Genomic DNA, 23,583 nt, shown 5'->3' with positions numbered 1-23,583 from the left:
CAGTTGTCGTTCTCCGTCGACCACGAGGTGAATTACCCACTTTCCTTCGTCCAGCAGGCTCATGTCTGACCCGTCGAGTCCAGCCGAAAACACATACTTGCTAGTTGAGTTCGAATTTGGATTTTTGTTACAGGCCCAGAACAGAAGTTGGGAAACAGGATCATATGCAATAGTTTCCACGAAATTGTTTGTCTTGATAGTTCCCCTCACTGATGGTTTCTCAAGTCCGACTCGCACCATATCACCCTCACTCACAGTGATCAGTAAACTGGCTTGTTTGTTGAATGCCGGCATGTCGGTTGAGACGTTGAATGTAACCCAGGGAGGCAAAACGGCTTTTCTCCTTTTGGTCACTTCTGTTTTGACCTTTCGCGGGCGTGTAGAGGGAGCAAATGGCACTATTATGTGATCTTCTGCGTCACCGAAAGACGAAAACTGGGTACGTTTCACGGGTGGATTGGCAGCGGACTGTTGTCGTGACGGCAGTCCAACGTAGCAGCTACAGTTGTCCGCCAGTGCTTCGGTCATCGTCTTCAAATATGACAAATGTTCATCTTGTGTTGTCTTTAACGATTCTTTCAGAGCCATGTTTTCTTCCTCGACATGAATGATCCTCTCCTCCAACTTCTTGAGTTTCTTCTCCATCACATCTAACACTTGTCCCACAAATTTCGCGTTCTTTGCAGCAGCATTTTCAGCCTCGATTTTCACCTGCTGTTCCATGGATTTCAACATCTTCGGGACAACCTTGACCCTTATTTCTTTCTTCATCTGTTTCCTCATCTTTTTCAAAGATAAAGTCATCTTTTCGTCAAGGGCCTCCATGCCTCTTTCCAGGTCACTAACTTTCGTTCTTAGAGAACTCCCTTCAGCTATAACTGTCACGGCTGCAGTTGCTATAAAGACATACAGCAGCATCTTTTGGTTCGATCTCCACTGTGCGCCGACACCTAATCAAATACTGCACGCAGTAGAACGAAATGGATGATGGCTCCCCAAGGACGTCGGACGCCCAACTGGGTCAGCTACAGGCAGTTCGGAAATAACAACTTAGACCATTCACATGTCATGCAAGCAAACAACGGGGGACAATGGTGTGTTTATGTAATTCAAAGGATTGAGTGTAATCCAAGGGGTAAATATTAACACTGAGAGTTGTGTGTGGGGAAGGTTAGCTAACAATGGAGGGTGATGGGAAACCCGTTAGATTCGACACAAAGCCCCAATGTATTATTGTGGTGAAGTAATAGGTGTTTGTTATGACAGCAGTTATAGCTATGTGCTGTGTAACAATGAGCTTCTTCAAGAATCATTTAATGCTACAACTAAATTTAAGAACGCCCAAGTCATTAATTTAGATATTTTACATTGAATGCAGTATGTTTCAGAAATGTGACTCCATTCTGACCATACATAAAAATCGAAACGGCGTCACAATGTCATGATCTTAATCGTACACAACGATATACAGTTATCATTAACCGTTAAAAATATCAGTGTTCACAAGAAAGATTAACAGGAATTTCACAGAAAATAATTCAGGCCTCACAAATTTCATGTTCGAATTCTGCAAAATAACTATTAGCTTCGTAACAAAAATCCTGTGCGTAGGGCCGCTGATTTTTTTGTTATTTTTCCAGTTCTTATTTACAACATTTATTCACAAATTTGATATTCTAGTATTAAACGCATGCATCTATTATATGGTCTCTGGCTTTATATGATGAAATTATTTCGTAGGTTCCTCTCATAAAATTGATTTAAGAAAATATCTAATTATTAAAATCAATAAGTGAACTTGTTATATACCTCAGTAAAATCATCAATAAATATTTAAACAAAACCGAAAGAGGCGTATTTCTATGAAATCATCGGCGTGTACCACATTCCGGCAATTGTGTGACCTTTACCTTGCTCACTTTACCTTGAACCTTGATACGAAGGTCAGTTTGCTTCGAGAGATGTTGTGATGACACTGCCCTCGTTCAGTGTAGTTTAGTAACGTGACAGCCCGATATGGTGGGGTCGGAGTACGCTTGTATGTGAGAAATATGATCTCTGTGACGTTCAAATGGTTTGTAATGCACATCTGTGTTGGGAATGCGTGTTCATTCTGCGTTGACGTTCCATAACAGCCCACATAAAGTGACACCACTTGTCACCAGGGACGAAGTGAATGATATTTTTACCATTACGTCAAGTGGGCCGACAGTTAAAGCACTAGCGTTGACAGGTAAACAAACTGTTCTTTTTGCAAGCCTCATGTCACCACCTCTGTCTCTGAGTATAAGTAGTTACACCCCATTAGGGACAATATATACCTTTACGGCATTTTTCATCTCTCTCTCTCTCTCTCTCTCTCTCTCTCTCTCTCTCTCTCTCTCTCTCTCTCTCTCTCTCTCTCTCTCTCTCTCTCTCTCTCTCTCTCTCTCTCTCTCTCTCTCTCTCTCTCTCTCTCTCTCGGATGACATGTACACTGTATACATAAAAGGCAGATTATATATACAGGCAGATAATATAGCAGCAAAATCATTGTTAATCATTGTAGTTGCCAGTCAACATGCTTTTGTCAGACTGACTGACCTATTTTTGATTTTTAAAGAAGCAGCATTTATGTGAGTGGTCAGATTGCATCATTTCTTTGAGAGCATGTTACTGTACTGTCGCACTCAGACATTAACAAAACAGTGTTTGACTTGAATAGCTGATGAAAGAATGTGTTAGATTAATGCTGCTGTTTTAAACTCATAATTTTTCATGACACCTTTTCACCTGAACGTCCAGCAAACAATTATGTATCATGTAATTTTTTTTTCAATTTTGATTTACAAATTCTATATCCTTCAACACTGCATTCAGCAATTTCTGGCTATATGATGGCTGTCTGTAAATAAATCTGGACCAGACAATCCATTCAGTGATTGTCATCGTGAACTTCCCTCTATGCAGTTGGGAAACAATGACATGTATCAACCAAGTCACCAAACCGGCCTACACAACCCCAATAGTCACCACTTTTGATGCTCACAATGTCCCTGTGTTCCTTTACATATAGCTTGGTACACGCTATTGTTTGCAAAGTATTACAGTAAAAATTTCCTTTCTTAGCTTCATGCAATGACTTCTATTCGAGAAGATGGAGATGTTTTTAATAAGAAACTATTTTATTATTTGAAATGATTTATTTGTTAGCAGCTGGAGAAAACAGGACAGACAGAAATACTTTCAAAATATTCAATGGTTTATTATGTTACAGTTTCATTTTGAAGATCGTTTCATCTTTTTTCATTTTGTTAACATCAAGCTAATTTCATATCGTCAGCTCCAAAGTTGATGTGACACTGAAATTTTCTGTAAACATGAAATGCATCTCTGCTTGTCACGGTTACAAAAATCACTATGTCCCTTTGTCCACTATGACCTTTTGAATTCAAACTGAAAACCAGTTGTTTTGTGTAAAGAAGAACTTAAGCATTAATAATTAGGGCTGTATATTGGCATGTAAATTGTATAGCAGTATACTACCATTCAGGTACCTTTATTGCGATACATAAACAATATATTGGGAAATTAAGTGTTTGACAGTTAATGATAGTAGAGGTCTAGATTATTAATCCCTAAACATACATGATATTGTTCTGATATCAGCATACTCAAACTTACATCAGGTTGCTTAGAAAAAGATTTTATTTTCATTTTTTTTACAAGTTATTGCATTACTGTATGCCATTTTGTAATTAAATAACAAAGGAAAATATTTGTTGTGAATGAACATGTTTAGATTTAATTTAAATCATAGCAATAATCTCAAAAGCTTAATAGTATATATTCTTCACCCAAAATACTGGTTCTCAGAAAAAAAAAACTGAAGAAGTGTTTAAAAAGCATATTGCAGTTTACCAGCAATACCATGCAGTCCTATTAATAATTAATTGTATTTAAGAGTTTAATATTATAAAATAGAAACCAATTCAGTTCATTTAATACATGCAATATATCAGTACAATGCACAATTGCATGGTCTTTTTTTTTCTTTATAAGTGTCCTAAGAGATTGATTTTTTTACTTTTCCAATGTAATTTGCCTTGTAATTCATTTGATATGCAATACTCAGATACTTGTTACTCATATTCCAAATGTGAAACTTATGTAAAGAATGAGAGTATGCTTTTACTTTGCTTTTAGCAATATTCCAGCAAATATCACTGTGGGCTTCACTCTTTGCACCTGTTTTGGGAATCAAACCCAGATCTCAGAGAGTGGCATGACAAGCAAATGTTTTATCACTATGCATCCCTCTGAGTTGTACTTGATAATCATGACGACTCATTACAGAGATGCTAATGTCTACCATTGTATTGTAGTCACTACGAATTTTAGCCTCAGACCATGCCAATACGATTCCATTAGAAATTGTAAGAAATTTGAAGAAATGTCATAATGATTCGGATCTGTATACAAAAACATATATTTTCATAGATTAAATGCATTTTCTCCAAAAAGAGACGGCATGAAGAAATGAAATTCTGATAATTATGGAAATCTGCTGTTAGAGGTTCAAAGATTCTTTTTTTTACATAATTCGCTTACTTTTTACTAAAAATGTCCTGAGAAAACAAGTTTCAGTGAAAGCTATCAAAACCAGCATCTGTCCAATCTGGCAAGTTGTCAGCACCAGCATAAACACTCAGTCCCATCTGTGGCTTGTACAGTTACCATCAGTTCTGCAATCCCACACGCTGTCTAAACTGGATTATTTCTTCAGTCCTGATGCGTGCCAGTTCAGACAGCTTCCACTGAATTCCTAAAAACTGACTACTTTCAGGACAAGAAGCAAATAGACGGAAATGTCATACTTGTCTTAAGCAACATTCACGCTTGAACAGAGTCATATTATCATTCCCAGAATTCAGCATGATTACATTAGTATTTAGTTGACCAGTAATTGTATAGTCCAACTAAAAATTTGAATCCTGGAAACTTTTTTGCAACACTTTGGACTTGCATCTTTGTAATTATGCTGAATCTTTTATCAATGTTATTCAAGATGCACAGTTTATTGGATGATACTTTTACCCTGTAATGTCTTTTAGAAGTTTATTTAGTGAGTGTATAGCTTTGTTTTCTCATGATAATGTTCATATTGATTCTGTGTGACAGATGAGGGCCATTACTCGTCAACTTAATTGTGATCATGTTCGCAGCTAATTGAATTGTTTAGGACACATGTGTCTTTCATTAACTCCTCCTACGTGTACCGCAGTCACTGTAATAATAGCCGTAGGCTCAGAAAATCGGCATCATGGAACCTTAGTTAAATTTATTGTCACAGTTCATGTGATTGCTAAACATTTTGTTAGAATAGTTATATTGCAATTATGTAACCCTCACATGTATTTTCAGTCGAAATTTTGTGTGCGAATAATACTCTCTGACTGACAGATCAAGAAGTTGTTTGGGGTTGGGTCTTAAAGAAGCAGAGCTCTCAATACAGTAGATATGGTATCTTATTTGAAAATCAATATTGATACTGACTGATCAGCTCTCATTCCAAACACGTTGCATGCTGATGAGTTGTGCTTGCTTATTTATTGCCCTTTATTGCAGTGGTCAGTGTGAATCAGAACAGCCTGCAAGTAGGTTTGGACTGTCCAGTGATGGTCAGATTCATATTGTGCAGAGCTACCCATGCTGTTGGTCTTATGGTGACAGTTAGGATGATGTTGGACAAGTTGTTAGAACACCATATATGAAAAGGTCTTCACTGAATAAACTTGTCAGTGTCAGTAATTGGTACATGTGGAGGAGGACTGTCAGCCACCTTTGTCAGATAACCCACATGATATCATAGGTTCTGTTATCAAGTCGACAGCCTGTCCTACATCTGGAACACGTTCTTGTGAGTATTGTAGAACACAGATTTAAAAAGGCAAGGGTTTGATATTTATTGTGGCCACATGATGGTATGGGTTTGGGACTTCATTGGTACTCATGCACTCAGCCACTGTAATTATTTACAGATTTACATGTAGAGGAAATGTGTGCAACAGTTCCATTGAACAACTTTCTCTCATTCACTATCCATCTTGACTAAAGTGATTGGGTGGTCAGACTTGGTTGACACATCTTATCATAACCCAATTGCACTGAATGATGCTCATGATATTGATCACTGGATTGTACATATAACTAGAATATTGCTGAATTTGAGCCCTACATTTGTCAAGCAAGTAGGGGAGTCTAACTATCCAATCCAAACTTACTTACTTCTTGTTCTTATTGCATGTTTTGCTGAAGACAGATTCTGACACCAATCTTTGCACATATCCGAGCAAGTAGGTATCAGGTTAGAGAGGTACAACAAATGAAAATGAGTTTTGTTGGAAATGTGTTAGTCCCATGCAGAATGTATGAGTGTTGACTGTTATGTTTCTTCCTGTTAAAACAGTTTAAATATTTTGAAGATTTGATGTTCCTCTGGTCAAATAACTTGTTATCTGTAAGTGAACAGAAAATACAGTTTACATTTTCATGCAGGACACAGCAATGAGATCATTTTTGTGTTTGTTGTTTCGTCAAAAGCACTTAATTACTGTGAAAAAATTGGTTGTGACAAGTAGTTTTGTCACCATGACATAGTGTCTGTCTTTTCATTAGATGCTCATCATCATTTTTGTGTTGAATTTTAACTGTTGAACATGTTTATTGATCTAAGTTTCCAACATAAAAGCACCATATTTGATAATAATACCAGATTGTTTTTATCGCGAAGTGTATAGACCGCATCAAGAGTAGGATGCAAGTTCGATTCCCAAATGTGTTACAGTGTAAAACCAGGTTTTCGAAGCTCTCTTAGCGCTAAGATAGTCACATGTGCCATTCATTAATATTAACTTACGACTATCTCAGCACTATGAGAGGTACAATGATCTAGGCCCAGGGTATGAAACTCCTAAAACTTTCAGGATGGGATCACAGGGCTTGTTAGATGTGAAACTCTCCAGCCCTGACCAAAACTTACTTGCCAACAATATTAATATATCTTCATAGATACACATCTAAATTTTAACTTGACCTTTGGGTAGGTGAATTTGAGAATCTGACAGTCCGTGTTGAAAAAATTTGTCCCGGGGATTTGACGAGGCAGGTATTTTGAATGCAGGTGAAAAATGGTAGGTGTTGTTCCACTGGCTGGTGCTTGGCATTGAAGGGACTGGTGGTCTCTGAGAATATATACTGTGTCTCAGTGGGAATCCTTGTTAAACAATAATGTAAATATCTCATTGTGCTGGCGTGATAAAAATGGCGTAAGTCCACACATGCTTGAAATATCCACAGACACATTATAACAAGTGCAATCTTCATAAGTGTGATACTTAACCCCATGTCACTGCTACCATCCTAATTAAAATATTGGTGGTTTCCTCTCAGGTTTCACATGAGTTGTCTGCTCTTTGCTGGTGAGGGGGAAGAATTGATGACAAGATGGCGTTCTGCCGGACAGCCAGGTCAAGGACAATTGCAGTATGGTGTGCCGGACTGTGCTTGATGGTTATTGGGATTGGACTGATACCCATCATTGATACCATAGTGGACAAGAAGGTGAGAGAGGTGAGTGAATGTCATAGTTGACAAGAAGATCAGAGAGGTGAGTGAATGTCCTAGTGGACAAGAAGATCAGACAGGTGAATGAACGTCATAGTGGGTGTGAGTGAGTGAGTTGATGTTTATGCCACACTCAGCAATATTCCAGCTATATATATCTGCATAGTAGGGAACAGATAGCATGTGTCAACCAAGTCAAGGAGCCTGACCACCCGATCTTGTTAGCCATCTTTTGCAGCTAGCATGGGTTACTGAAGGCCTATTCTGCCCCAGACCTTCACAGGTCCATAGTGGACAAGAAGGTCAGACAGATGAGTAAATTTCATGGTGGACATGAAGGTCAGACAGGTGAGTGAATGTCATGGTGGACAAGGGGGTCAGACAGGTGACCATAGTAGACAAGAAGGTCAGACAGGTGAGTAAATGTCATGGTGGAGAAGAAGGTCAGACAGGTGAGTAAATGGTGGAGAAGAAGGTCAGACAGGTGAGTAAATGTCATGGTGGAGAAGATCAGACAGGTGAGTAAATGTCATGGTGGAGGAGAAGGTCAGACAGGTGAGTAAATGGTGGAAAAGGTCAGACAGGTGAGTAAATGTCATGGTGGAGAAGAAGGTCAGACAGGTGAGTAAATGTCATCGTGGAGAAGATGAGTCAGGTGAGTAAGTGTCATGGTGGAGAAGAAGGTCAGACAGGTTTGACAACTAACCTTCACTACTAGGGCTGCACAATATAACCAGTTCACCAGTATTGACTGCTTCAGACATGAAAACAATATGTAATGCAATATGCTGATCGAAATCTGGTATTTTCACATTCATTCGGAAAACTTCATAACACTCTGAAATCTTAAGATATTACTGTTTTTGATTGTTCCTTTCTTATTTTATTTGTGCCAAATATTATTTTCATTCATTTTGTTATAATTAAAGTTTTTGTGAAAGCTTAATCAAGCATAGTGACTTCGACATGGTTTTTCTTTATAAATCCAGGATTAATTTGATTGTTAGTAGTTAGTAGTTAGTAGTTAGTAGTAGTAATACATATTACAATATATGCTTTTGCATTGCAACATACCTGTATTACTCACCCCTGTACTCCACCACCCTCCACTTGTGTAACTCATGTCTGTCTGTTCCAGAGTGTGATCCTGAAGGAGGGCGGCCTCCAGTATGAAATCTGGAAGAACATGACAATCCCCGTGTACATGCAGTTCTACATGTTTGACCTCAAGAACCCAGATGAGGTACACAATGGCGAGACTCCTGACATGGAACAGAAAGGCCCCTACACATACAGGTACAGAGTATTTGTGTGATATTTCCTAAGTGCACAGTTGTCCAGTCACTTGTATATGTCCTCATTTTAAGGGTGATGGTGTTGCCTGACAGTCAAAGCCATTGACTGCCATGTCAAAAGCCCAGGTTCCACATCCCTCATGGTTCTGATGTGTGAAGCTCATTTCTGGTGCCCTCTGCCCTGATATTGCTGGCATATTTGTAAAAGCAGTGCAAAAAACAATTCACTTATATTGGTCCCATCAAATGACATTTTTGTAGGTATAATACCACACTCAGTGGTCTATTAATAATTGAGCCTGGACCAGACAGTCCAGTGATCAACATCATAAGCATCAGTCTACGCCACTGGGATACGATGATATGCATCTATAAGTCAGTGAGCTTGACTACCCGATCCCATTAGTCTCATCTAACGACAAGCATGGGTTGCTGAAGACCAATTCTAACCTGTATCTGCACAGGTATAATCTCATGACAAGCGTGTATCACTTAAATAAAAGTTTTCAAGTCTGAATATCAGCAATATGACTTCTGATTATGTTAATACAGGCTTGTAATCCTAAGTGATACTTTCACAACTAAACAAAATTATCTCATACATAGATACACAAGCAATTTTGAGAACAGGAGTAAACTATATTTTATGCAAAAGATATTAAGATTTAATTCATGTCAAAAGGGCATGAGGTAGCCTTGTGGTTAAAGTGTTCGCCTGGGTACAATGTTTGAAGCTGATTTTTGGTGTCCCCTGCCATGATATTGCTGGTATATTGCTATAAAAGCTGTAAAACTTAACTCACTCACTCATTCCTGTCAATCATCCTGTAAATAATCAAGGCTGGACTGATCGTTTCTCAGTTTGATGAATGAGTAGGTTTGTTTACAGAGAACCTGTTTTGCTCCAGAATAAAATATGCATACCTGTTTTGGAATTTAGACAACAAGCAATGTCTAATGACATTTCATTTTGAAAGCAGACACACACAATAGTGCTTGACCTCTCAGTGCCACCAATTGCGTTTTCAATGTGTTTAATTGTTGTAGTGATATATGTGTAATTAGTGTCACATCAGTATCACAATCATCAACACCTGGTGATGGTGACCATCTGTATTATTGTAATTCTATATATATATATATATATATACATGGTGTCAATATGTTTTCAATGAAACCACTCTGCTAATGTTTATTTGAAATAATAAAAAAAGGGGTAAATATGATTTTTAAAAAATATGTCATTATTAGCAGATGTATTAGACCTGTCATACTGAGGTGGCTTTATAACACCTTAAATAAGGTAGATGTAGTACCACTCCTGTGATTGTCAAAGATAATATATGTTTTGTTTCATTAATTGGGGATCATAAGATGTATTTGTTAACACAGTTATTAGAACGTCAGAACAAAGATAAAGACTGATGACAAAGATCTCATGCATGTTTATATCTCTGGACCTAGATTTTTGGGGCTCTGTAAGCGTGAAGTTAGTGCCATATATCAACATTTCTAACTTACTAACTTATGACTGTCTTAGCACTAAGATACCTAAAAAAATCCAAGTCCTGCTCTTCCATTGTCAAAGTGGATAGAATAACACATATGATAACCTTGAATGAAGATTGTTAATGTCACGATACTGTCACTTTTCCGTTTGTTTTATGCCTTAGATTTATCATTGTTAAGTATTATTTTTGCATCTTAGAAAAGAAATACCATTCAACCAAACTTGCCAATGTCAACAAAGATAGCAGTTGCAACTGTGAAGGTTTGGGGGAAATCATACCTACAAACTGACAGGTCCGAAACTTTTGCATCATTTATGTTCCCAATTTTATTCAGTTACATAATTTAAAATGCGAAAGTGAGTTGTGATTGGTGCGCTCAACTTCCCAGCGTAGACACCTGATTGGATAAAAAGCCAGCCAAGGGAGGTAATAAATTCATCGTCCGGAGCAGTAGATACATCCAGGTTATAGTGATGTGGCGTTCTGATTAACTGAAATAATCAATGATTGGTTGCAGTGATCAGACAACAAGCAATCAGGCACATTTTCTTATAATGGAACACAAACGGTTTTAGACCTAATGTTGCAGTCTTTTGAACACTTGACAATGGAGCATGTCTTTAAAGTTTTCACGGTCTCATTCTTCATTAAGTGGAAAGTCATGACTGAATATTCCTTGAAGAGTCCAGGAAGTTTATGTTCAAGGATATATTTGTCATCACTCTAAAGTAGCAAGTTGCATTATTTCATACATATCTGCAATAACAACCTTGATATGAAAATATGAGAAATGAGACTAACCGACTATTTTCGATGATTGTTCATTGGTAATGAAGCAATTATCAGTTGTGATATTTCAGCCATTCCCAAGACTAGTATAGTGGAGAGTTCTCAGAACATATACCCGGGAGATGGATACCCATACATTGACCACACAGGTGATGAAGATGTATAAAGCATCTATCATTGTTGAGGACTGTGTAAGGTGCACATGTCCTAGTAAAGGTATATTCCCATGTCAAGATATATGTATACACCCCCTATTATTGTTTAAGTAGATGTTTTGCAGCACATTATCAGTGTTCTCTTTGTCATGATTGTGTTCACAGGGAGACAAGATACAAGGTGAACATCACTCACCATGACAACGGCACTGTCTCCTATCGGCAGATTCGGGTGTTCAAGTTTGATCGCAACATGTCCGTCGGGGAGGAGACAGATCAGTTCACCACTGTCAACGCACCACTCATGGTTAGTAATTGCCATTTGTGGTTCATTAAATAAACTTGATTTTGTAATTCGTGTTTGCTAGTGTTGAAATATTTATCACTACTGTCAACCCACCACTCATGGTTAGTAATGATCATTTTTGGTCTATCATATAAACTTGATTTTATAATGTCTGTTTGTTAGTGTTGAAATATTTATCACCTGTATAGTACCAGCATAACTGAAAATATCTGCCTGTCAAACCTAGGGCTGTGTATCACCAAATAAATTGTATTGCAATGTATTGTGGTTCATTTACCCGTATTGCAATACTTATTGCCATATATTGGGAACTTCAGTTTGACAGTGACACTAACTGTGTATGTCAATCCTACTTTCTACATTACACTTTTAGACCCTAAGCGTATATGTTATGGTTCTGATAACAGCAATCTCCAAATTAGGTTGCATAGTCAGGGATTCGATTTTTTTAAATACAATTTATAATATTACAATATGTTGTTTAGTCATTGAATGATTAAGGAAAATATATGTTGTGACTGAAAGTCTGTGTAAATTTGGATTTAAATTATAAAGATAATCACACAAACTTCATGTATGTTCTTTACCCATTGACTGGTTCACAAAAAAATATGACAATATATATTGTTTGAAAGCATATTGTGATATACCAGTAATACCGTACAGTCCTAGACAAAACTAGTTTCATAAACTAGTACAATAATAAAAGGACTTCTTCACAAATTAATTCTGAACTGTATTCATTTTTCATCACGTCACACAGATTATTCATCCCTTTACCCAACATGTGAAAAAGCCTGGCCTTCATAACAAAATTGTTTTTGATCTGAAGGTGTTCTCACAAAAGAAGCTCTGTTTGTGCTCTTTATAATGAAAACTGAGGGCATGCTGTTCCAAAGAATAGAGAATATTATGCAGCTGTAAATGTTTTTTAAATGCTGTGCAGCTGCTGCTGTTGTTATGAAGATTTGAGCACCTCACTGACAGTTTGGTCCGTCTACTTCCCAAAAGGCTCGGAATGAAATTTGAGTGCACTCTGATGCAGCAAGAGAAAATATTCTGGTACATTGTATGTAATGTACTGTGGATTAACTGTTCATGTTAAGGTTCAAAGGTCAAGGGGACAAATTCTGGATGAATTTGTAAGTAATCTTTATAAGTTCCACAGAGTTAAGATCTAAGGTTAATTTTGACTCGTGGATAAAATATTCAGCCGTGAGAATGACATTACCTGATAAGGTTACAATACAGGGAAGTCATGGAGAAAAAACTACTCTCAGTCAGTTTTGCCGCATAAAAGGCATTCTTTTGGTTGTAGATTATACAGGTTTTTATGTGTTGTTCAAGGACATTACAGTTGAATTCTCTGACAAAAATCTTGTTCTCTCATGCCAACAGACATCTGGTCTTGAATAGACCACATTCATATGTCTGAAATATTGATTAGCACACTTTTAAACAACAAACTAACAAAGGTTTTGGATTTTGTATTCAGACACTTCTAACAGCACTGAGGTTCCAGCCGGATTCATTGAGGAAGTTGATCAGTGGCATTTTGAGACTTACACCATCGGAGCTGTTCATGACGAGGTCGATGAAGGAAATTATCTGGGGCTACCATGACCCCCTGCTCAAGGTTGCCAAGGGGATTGACCCTGAATGGTTCTATACAGACTTTGTTGGATATTTCATCAATGTAAGACTTCAAATAGTCAAGTATTTTCTTCTGCATTCTTCTTCCGAACAATACAGTGAAACTCAAGTGTTTCTGATTCTCAAACGGGTTAATCCTGATAGAGAATTTCTAAACATTTATGAACCCTTTTTGGGACCTAGGTTAAAGGACCTGCAAAGGTATGGAGGTTTGCCCCTTTTCATGGTGTTCCCTAAATTTACAGCTAGCCAGCCCAATGGTCTGGTAAAAAAATTAGATGATCCATTCATCTGGGTAAATTCACCATATGTTGGTGTCTGGTCTGGTTTAATCCTGTTTGGTGCTGGTAATATTTTGAAGTAACCAACCCTTATGTCTGGCTTTGGCTTATTGAATACACTGCTGGTATGTTGTTGTGTTGACCTGCCCGGTTCCTCAAAGTTAGCTTAGTACAAAGATACACCTGCACTTTAACATAGCCTTCTGTGAATAGAAGCATTTGGATTGCTTCTGGAATCCTCCTGGTCCTGGCATTTCATCATGCTATCTAGTCCTACTATCCAGGCATGGTATCTATCAAATTTAATGTGGGATGTAGAAGCATGTGTTTGAGTGACCTGTGAAGTGACAGGAAATACTCTTGTACTCTAATTCTGCTGTTCCATGCAGAGATGCTTTTGTAAAACAACATGGGCAGATCCAGGAATTTTGATAAATTTTTTTAAGAAACCAAACTCCCCCAATACCCCCTGGATCCACCAATGAACAAGTCTGTAAACTAGCCTGTTAAAGCTAGAACTCCTGAATGATCACTTTGAGGCAAATGAGCGCATGCATTAAAGGGAGATAATTCAAATCGCTTAACGCCAAAACATTTATAAGTAAGGGTTATTATTCTATTTCTGCTTGTAAGGATATATTAATTGTATTTCTCAAGTCATGGTTATAGGTATTTGCACCAAATCTGTTATTTGAAGTAAATCGCCTCAAGATACATGTAGTTTTGTATAGTGAGAACACGTGTGACCTTCACCTTCAGAAAAACAACACAGACGATGGTGTCTACACAGTGCACACAGGGGAGAGGGACATCAACCTGTTGGGGGTCATCGATAAATACAATGGGTCCAGGTGGGTGAAACAGCCAGGGATTAACTGTAATGTGTCAAAGAGTTGGTTATCGATATAAGTCATTAATAATTATCAACTAAATGTCAATCTGTTATTCATAAATCTGACACAAGTAACTTTGAGCTTGAATATCTGAAAATACATCAGCTGTCCTAATTTGATACCTGAAATTAGTGTTAGACTAGCTGCATGTCTCAAAACTGAACATTATTTTACAGAAAATAAGAGTTTTTAAATTAGAAAAAAATAGAGAAAAAATAACCCAGAGACTTTCTTCGTTAAGGTGTGGAAATCTAGACTTGCTTGCATTTTCTAGTCATGCGTAGATTTTCTTGGATGTATTTGATACAGAGTCTGCATGACAGACTAAATCAGTGTCAAAATTATATGTCCAGTCCATATGAAGGACAAGAAACCAAAGTGAATCATGGCATCATGGTCAGTCTGTCAACAAGTCTATGTTTTGTTCTTGTAGCTACCTGAACTTCTGGTCCACAACTTGGGCCAACATGGTGAATGGAACAGGTAGGTCTTGATGGAACTTTCATAGCAGATGTCACTCACTCACTCACTCACTCACTCACTCGCTCACTCGCTCACTCGCTCACTCGCTCACTCGCTCACCTGCCCCACTCATACTGTTTGGTGTGATATATGTCCACTTGTTTTCCAGATGGGACGATAGCTCCTCCTTTTATACAGGAAGTGAAGAGACTGCCTACATTCTCCTCTGATGTTTGCAGGTAAAACTTCTAGACAGGTCTTTCAGTATCACAGAAAATGTCAGTTTTCAGTCAAATCACTGTATGTATTTAAAGATAGACACTGTTGTGAACTTCAAGTGCATGAGTACATACATTGAAAACACTGGATCATATACCTTTGGATGACTCAGTAGCTATTGTATGGATGAATTATCTGGAACCTTAAAAATCAAGAGTGTGAAAAAATTCTAATGGCGAAACAGATCATAAACTCCATTAGTGCTGACTTGAAATAAATAGTACCTACCCATTCACCCATGAATTTAGCGCTGAATGTTTTTACTAAATCACAAGAAAACAATATGCATAGAATCGACTCGTTTTTATTTATGTGAGAGGCCACGGCTGATTGATTGACCTCATATCAGCGCACGTTACAAAAGGCTTGCACACTTTTCTCACATCGCATAGTCACCGATTCGTAGGTGGATGAGCCAACTTTTCTGCTCCCTGCTTGCTGATGTTGACAGATGTACATGGTATTTTATCAGTGTCATGTGAACCAATCAAAAGTCAACATTCTAACGTCAGGCTGGATAATTGGTATTATACTCTCCCAGTATGTTACAGACTTCTGTACTGGGGCATGGGGGTTGAATTCCATCTGGGATTTTACTTGATGACTAACTCACTTACTTGGTGGGCCTGTGAAGGTCTGGGGTAGAACAGGCCTTCAGCAACCCATGCTTGCCATAAAAAGGCGACTATGCTTGTCGTAAGAGACGCCTAACGGGATGGTGTGGTCAGACTGGCTGACTTGGTTGTTATCGGTTCCCAATTCCGCAGATCGGTGCTCATGCTCATGTTGATGCTCATCACTGGATTGTCTGGTCCAGAATAGAATATTTACAGAGTGCCGCCACATAACTGGAATATTGCTGAGTGCAGAGTAAAACTAAACTCTCTAACTCACTCACTTGGTGAGTCATTTGATGTTTTGTGATCCACCCCGTCTGTTTTGATCAGTCATGCCGCCACTGGTTTGCTTGGTCCATGCTGCTAAACAACTTTCACTCATTAACTCGAAGTGGCATACTATATATTTCTCCTTATACTTTGGAAATTGTTTGCAGTAGTTTTGAATGAGCTTAGGCTCTTTTGGCTGGCAATACTTCAGGCTTTCCTTCAACATCAAGCGAGCGGTGGGTAGCCAAGTGGTAAAAGCATTTGTTTATGTCACCAAAGACTGGGGTTCGATTCCCATATGGGTATAATGTGTGAAGCCCATTTCTGGTCTCCCCTGCCATGATATTGCTGGAATATTGCTAAAAGCAGCATAAGACTAAACTCACTGACGTCAACATCAAGCTGTACTACATAGTACTGCTGTTCAGTGTAGTGTTCAATCAATCACTCTCTCAGTCACTCACTCACTCCATCACGACATAATGACATAATTGTTGAAAAAGGTTGAAAACAGTGGTTTCCATCTCGCTACAGGTCAGTGTATGGTCTCCACTCATCTGATGTGAAGACCTCTCAGGGGATTCCTCTCCATCGCTTCACAGGGAACCAGGCAGAACTTGGGAATATAACACTGAATCCAGACAATATTGGCTTTTGCACACCTCAGACCAACTGCTTTGGGACAGGGGTGCTGAATGTCAGTACTTGTCAAAGTTGTAAGTTGTCCAATACTGCTGTGTTTCTTCCCTATGCTTGCATTACCATTATACACCTCGTTAGAAAATCTGCACAATGAAACTTGTTTGAAACATAGGTTAATTGCATCTCTTACACTAAATCTTCAACCAATTTCTTTTATATTTAATGCTTGATGCTGCACACCAATAGCACTCAAGTTATCCAGGAACTCATTGCAAAATGGGACCATGTTGCTACAATTGACTTAACTCTTCATGAGACTATTGGAGTTACACACAACATTGCACTGAGAGCTTGTTGTGGAAAGGCACCTGAAGTATGTCTGCATTATACACTCACAAAATAAAAGTAGATAAAACTACCACTACTGTTCTATCAGACAGATGAAGCCATGTTTTGTGTCAGTCCAATTATCATATTCATATCGAACTTTGTTTACTTGTTGTTTAACACCGCACTCAACAATGTTCCACTATATGGTAACAATCAGTTAATAATCAAGTCAGGACAAGACAGTCCAATCACCTGGAGCTTGAGGGTATTGATGTTTGCTTTTGGGATATGATGACATATGTCAACCAAGTCTGTTACCATCTGATGCCATCAGTCACCCTTATGACAAGCATAGGCTGCCTGGGACCAGTTGTAACCTGGATGTTCACAGGACCATTGATGTGGAGTAATGAACAGTGTTCACATATATTACCACAAAGGCTGCATGGATTCCTGTTCATGCCAAAACAGAACAAGATACATAGTTTACCATGATTTTCTTATGTATATAGTAAACTACAGTTATAACAAATTAAAAAGGGCTGTAAAATTTTCATGATATCCATTGTTTGTTATACACATTTTTCTGTAACCTACTGCAAGTGGCAGCTACCAAAGACTACAAGTCATCATGGTGATAAAGCTAAGGGTAAGAAGCCAGCCATATCACAAACTACTGACAATCTACTGGTCTGTCTGAATAGATGAATAAACTTGCTTAGAAGTTATAAATATATTTGTTCACCAAAACATTGCTTTAAACAATTACCACTGTATATGACTAAACTGGATGAGCTAGATGTTGTAACAAGAAGAGGGTAACATATTTTGACCCGTGAAGGTCCGGGGTGGAATAGGCCTTCAGCAACCCATGCTTGCCATAAAAGGCGACTATGGTATGCTTGTCATTAGAGGCGACTAATGAGATCGGGTGGTCAGGTTCGCTGACTTGGTTGACACATGTCTTTGGTTCCCAGTTGTGCAGATCAATCCTCATTTTATGTTTTGATGACAGACAATGCATATTCTGTACCTGACAAATTAGTTAATATTTATTAATGAAAGCTGGTGCCAACAGACTGTAACAGTCTCCATGTTTACCTTGTTTCAGTGGACTACTTCCAGATTCCGGCAGTTGTCTCCTTTCCACACTTCTACCTCGCTGACAACGAGTACATCCACGGGGTGTACGGCATGTCACCCAACAAGGAGGAACATGAGACAGCCATTGACATAGAACCAGTGAGTAAAGTAGGCCCTGTGGAGGAATAATGGGAGGGGGGTTTCAAAAAGAGAGTGGGCTTGTATGTTGAGTAATTGGAGGTGTTTTAGGCATAGTGTGTGTTGAAGGAGGATGGAAGAACTAGCAGGAAGGAGAGGTTACGGGATTGTGTGTGGAGGATTGAAGAATTTATTTTCCCACGATCATTGGATTTCGATCTCAAGTGGCACATCGTATTATCAATCTCAACTCCCTTGGGACCATACAAACCTTCCAGCCACTTGTGGCTTTCCCATTGTTACGAGGTACGCATTCACAGTTGGGTGGACTGGTGCTCAGCAAGGATGTTTATAGTAACCATAGCATTACCATAACAGTATATCCTTATGTGCCCTTTGTTATTGTCATTATCCCTGCTTGTTTAGATATGTCATGAATACACAGAGATCGAATATGCTCCTGTGCACATTCAAGGTATTTGGCAGGCTTCACTCTGATTGACTGGGTAAACTTTGCCCTTGACCACCAGTATTGAATCTTCTGTTGTTGTGACAGCTGACTGGCCTGGTGCTGCAAGCTGCAAAGAGACTTCAGATCAACATGCATGTCGTCCCCATCCCAAACGTACAGTAAGTAATCTTGTATTAGTTCTACTGGCATACCACAAAGTCTTGTATCACTTGTACTGGCATACCACAGCAATCTTGTACTAGTTGTACTAGCATACCATAGTAATCTTGTATTAGTTGTACTGGCATACCACAGCAATCTTGTACTAGTTGTACTAGCATACCATAGTAATCTTGTATTAGTTGTACAGGCATACCATAGTAATCTTGTACTAGTTGTACTGGCATACCATAGTAATCTTGTATTAGTTGTACTGGCATACCATAGTAATCTTGTACTAGTTGTACTGGCATACCATAGTAATCTTGTATTAGTTGTACTGGCATACCATAGTAGTCTTGTACTGGTTGTACTGGCATACCACAGCAATCTTGTACTAGTTGTACTGGCATGCCATAGTAATCTTGTATAAGTTGCACTGGCATACCACACTCCACTACTGAGTCTAACAAAACCTTAAGGGAGGCCGCGTCAGGTAACCTTGGAGATTGACCAATCAGAACACAGCTTACCAAATTGCGAAAGTGGACATTCGCACATACATTTTGAACTTTTTATCTTGTAAAGGTTTCGTATCCGAATGATTCCGATTGCAGTTTAGTGTACGATCGCTTCCAGGTGATGCACACGGCACATGTTGCGATCATGAGGAAACAGTCGCTGAAAATAGTGTTTTTGGCAATATTCAAGAATGTCATGTTGCGGATGTATTAGCTAATGGTAACCTTGTCAACGGAAACCCCAAAGCACATATACTGCAGGTGAAATAGCTGTGATATATGCATATTTTTGTTTGTGGAGAGATCTGTGTCAGTGACCTGAATATGAAGCCCCTCTGATCCGTAAGTAGTAGCCTTTGTCTGATTGGTTAAATCTATTTAAGTGTCTCGCAATTAATTGGACGGTCATAGGTCACTCAGTGGTTACCTGACACAACCTTCTATTAGGGTTTGTTGGAATGAGTGGTGGAGTGTAAAGAATAACACTGAGACTAAGTTTACTTAGACTGCAGTTGTACTGGCATACCATAGTAATCTTTTGTTAGCTATATTGGCATACCTTAGTAATCTTCAAGTATCTTGTACCAGTTGTATTGCCATAGTACATCAGTTGTAATGATACATTTGCGTAAACTTGCATATTTTTTCATTTCTGAGATACTATACATTTCAGCAGTGATTGTCATGAACTCTTTTACTTGCTCCACAGGCAGACAGCAAACATCAAGCCAGTTGTGATGCCAATATTTTGGGTGAATGAGGTAACTATACCCCTGAAAATTGTTTCAAACTTTCAAGTGTGGATTCAATGGAAAAAATGCTGCCACCCTGTTGTAGTGGTTAGAACATCCACCCAGAGGGCATAATGTAGTTCGACTGGACTCATACTCAGTATATTGTATTCATGCTTAACATGCGTTTTTGTATCTCATTGACCTAGCTGTATAAAATCAATACTATCTGGGTCAGTACCAGCAGCCGCACGTACACATGTATGCACGCCATCATATAAGCAAAAGTACAATGTTAAACCACATCTCAACCCACCTCAAGGACAAAGAAACCCCAGGATTCATGGTTGTCTGTCTGTAGTGATTTTCAGGGAATATCTGACCGGAGGGATTTTGAAAGAGAGCCTTTTTACTGCTGCTCACTGGCAGAATATGGCTGGAATATTCCCTCACTCACTCACTCACCCACCCACTCACTCACTCACCCACCCACCCACCTGCAGGGCTGTGATCCATGTTGAACAGACAGGCTCCTCCAGTCCTAAGACCCAGATGAGGACTCAGATATCTGCTTCCCATTGGGGTGATAGTAATTTAAATTACACATTACAACTAAACACTTTTGTGAACAGTTATCATGTTACTTCTTTTGTCAGAGTGCAGCTGTTGACGACGTCCACGCTAAGCAGCTGCAGGATCTGCTGTTCACTCCGCTACTGGTCACAGATATACTCAAGTATGGACTGATTGGTATTGGTGCAGCCATGTTTCTCTGTTCTGCAATCTACGCAATATGGTTCTTGAAGGTAATATGCATGTAAAGTTGACCACAAATGCAAATATTTTGTGTGAAATATACATTTGTGTGGGATAGCAGTACATTTATCATCAGATCCAAGGTTTCAGGCACCGGTGTGTACTCTGACATCGAGTTAGGCTTGGTTACTGAATACATATGATTTTGATAGAACAATGCATTCCCTTTAAATTGAAAAGGAGCCAAGTGAGATGTGCAATTCAGAACCTGTGTAACTCTAGACTTCATTTAGGGCTTTAGCACTGCTGAAGGGGCTAAGCAGAAGGGAAAATTAGTTCATTCATTGACTGTGCGACAGACTCACATGTGTCAGGGGCAAATACATTGTTTTGAGAAAAGAGGTGTGCAAACCCTTGAGAAAGGGGGGTTGGGGCAGGGTGCAACTACATTTTCACCCATTTTCACAAGAATGGTCATTTAACAAACTTTCGGGACAAAAGGGGTTTGCGCTAACCTCTGCACCCCCTATCTGGATCTGTCTATGTGAATCATAATAGGTGTTCATTATATGACTAAAAGATTACTATGGCAAGGAGTTACACTCATCAAAATGTACAGTGATCTTGTTTTGTACTTACATTGTTTTGTTTGTAGTTGGAGGGTGTCACCATGTTGCTACAACTTGTAGTGATTTATCGAATCCTCGATGCCTTATGCTTGTCAGTTCATAATCTGTATCAATCACGCTGGCATAGAATATATATTTAATGATTCCAGAGAGTAATTCTTGCTTGTTTTTCATCCAAGGCGATATTTGTAGTAATTCAAAACTCGTGAATTACTTGCAGTCACCTGCAAGTTCAACAAACAGCAATGAAAGATCCAGTGCCTACCTCGCTGTTGACAATCCAAACGAAACCACGCCACTGCTGTATGATGAAGCGTTCACTGGCTACAACGGCCACACAAGCAGGTTACAAGAGGGCAACGCTTCCCCTAACACCAACCAGCCAGAATGCAACACTGCAAGGACTGACACTGATAACATGGAAGGCAACACTGCAAGATGTAATGGTTCCCCTAAGACTGATAATATACAAGAGGACACTGCAGGGATCGACACTCCCTCTAACTCTGATAACATGCCAGGGGACATAAACATTCCGTGTAACACTGATGATACGCAAAATGACACTGCTGAACCCAAGACTTCTTCTAGCAGTGAAAATGTGCAAAAGGATGCTGCAGCGATCAGCACTCCTGCAAACAATAACAATATGCAAACTGACACTGCAAACATTCCATCCGACACTGACGATATGCAACATGACACTGCTAAACCTAAGACACCTCCTAACAGTGATAATATGCAGGAGGACACTGTAGGAGCTGATATTCCTTCCAACTTTTATATGCAAGAGGACAATGCAGCAATCAACACTACCTCAAACAGTGATAATATGCAGATTGACACTGTAATTGATAACATTCCTTCTAACACCGATGTTGTGCAAATCAACACCACTGGAACAAACACGGCCCAGAACATTGACAGACAGACTGGTGACTCTACAGGCACAGACATGTGATTGCTACACTTGAATAATATTCATTGCCAATGCTTATGGGCTTAACACTTATGTATGCAGAAACTCCTTCCCACAATGGAATCGACATTGAAGCCAGTGCAGTGTGGAGACAGTCTTGTGGAGCAACAGGAAGACTTACATGGATGTTCTATCATTGTTTATGATCTCTTGCCTACTCATCATAGAGTAAACAGCCTTGCTCATTCAGAACACCACTCAAATGGAATGGCTCCAAGGGGGATAACTCTTGGACTTTTCTTCAACCTTCCAAAGTCTGTCATAGGTTCCTGCTTTGAATGAACAGGAATTCATGGGACCAAGTTTATCTTCAGCCGTGAAAATTTTTCAGTAATAATGTTTGAATTCAGGTAAATAAGTCCAATATGTCTGTGATGCTCCTGTTTTGAATGTTGTTGCTTTTACAACAAATACCTCTTCTCTATGTGATGATGATGATGATGATGATGATGATGATGACGACTGAGAAACAGTGCTTCAGAATCAAAGTATAGTAGGTTTGTGAAAGTTTTCGTAATGTAAACCTGTTTATCTGGATAGAAATATTGCCCATATTGACAAAGGAGAAGGACAATTTTTAAATCATGAGCGTAATCAAATGTTCTCATGTGAATGGTAATGAAACTTTGTCCATTTTATATTTGAGATTTATATTAACACAGGATTCTCGTAATGCTTTGCATAATGAATAGGTTACAAATTAAGATGAAGGCAGGCATTGTCAGAGAATAGTTGTTTCCGTGGTTTTGGTCTGCCCTTTGGTCAGCAGTGGATGGGTACCCGGGAGGATGAGATGATATTGCTGTTAATCTTCCATCCAACATGGGTTCTATATTTGCAAAAGAGACATTGAATAGTAATTGAGTACACACTGATCCAGTTTTACAAGATACTGTTGTTACATTTATTAAATTTATCCTACCTCGCTTATGTGCTAATCAGTGACCCTGGCCTGGGGCCACTCAAATATATCAGGTAAATTTAAAATCATTAGCAGTGCAGGGATGTGAGGGAGGAATGGAAAGAGAGGAACTGTCAGTTGTACCA

General features: G+C 38.8%; 1 protein-coding gene across 1 annotated transcript; it reads left to right on the top strand.

Moving 5' to 3' along the window:
• Positions 1–2,172: 2,172 nt before the first annotated feature.
• LOC137258171 (lysosome membrane protein 2-like) lies at positions 2,173–22,851 on the top strand. Its single transcript, XM_067795745.1, has 14 exons — positions 2,173–2,233; positions 7,432–7,611; positions 8,744–8,901; positions 11,521–11,662; positions 13,158–13,358; positions 14,356–14,447; positions 14,923–14,972; positions 15,121–15,190; positions 16,652–16,833; positions 18,201–18,331; positions 18,867–18,940; positions 20,151–20,202; positions 20,829–20,978; positions 21,778–22,851. Exons 2-14 carry the CDS (start codon positions 7,486–7,488, stop codon positions 22,516–22,518), a joined length of 2,169 nt encoding a protein of 722 aa, XP_067651846.1. The 5' UTR covers positions 2,173–2,233; positions 7,432–7,485; the 3' UTR covers positions 22,519–22,851.
• The last annotated feature ends 732 nt before the right edge of the window (positions 22,852–23,583 follow it).

This window comes from Haliotis asinina, chromosome 12 (genome assembly GCF_037392515.1).
Source record: "Haliotis asinina isolate JCU_RB_2024 chromosome 12, JCU_Hal_asi_v2, whole genome shotgun sequence".
In the NCBI taxonomy this organism is placed as follows: Eukaryota; Metazoa; Mollusca; class Gastropoda; order Lepetellida; family Haliotidae; genus Haliotis; species Haliotis asinina.
Note: the sequence above shows the minus strand (reverse complement) of the source record. Positions and strands in the feature narration are given on the sequence as shown.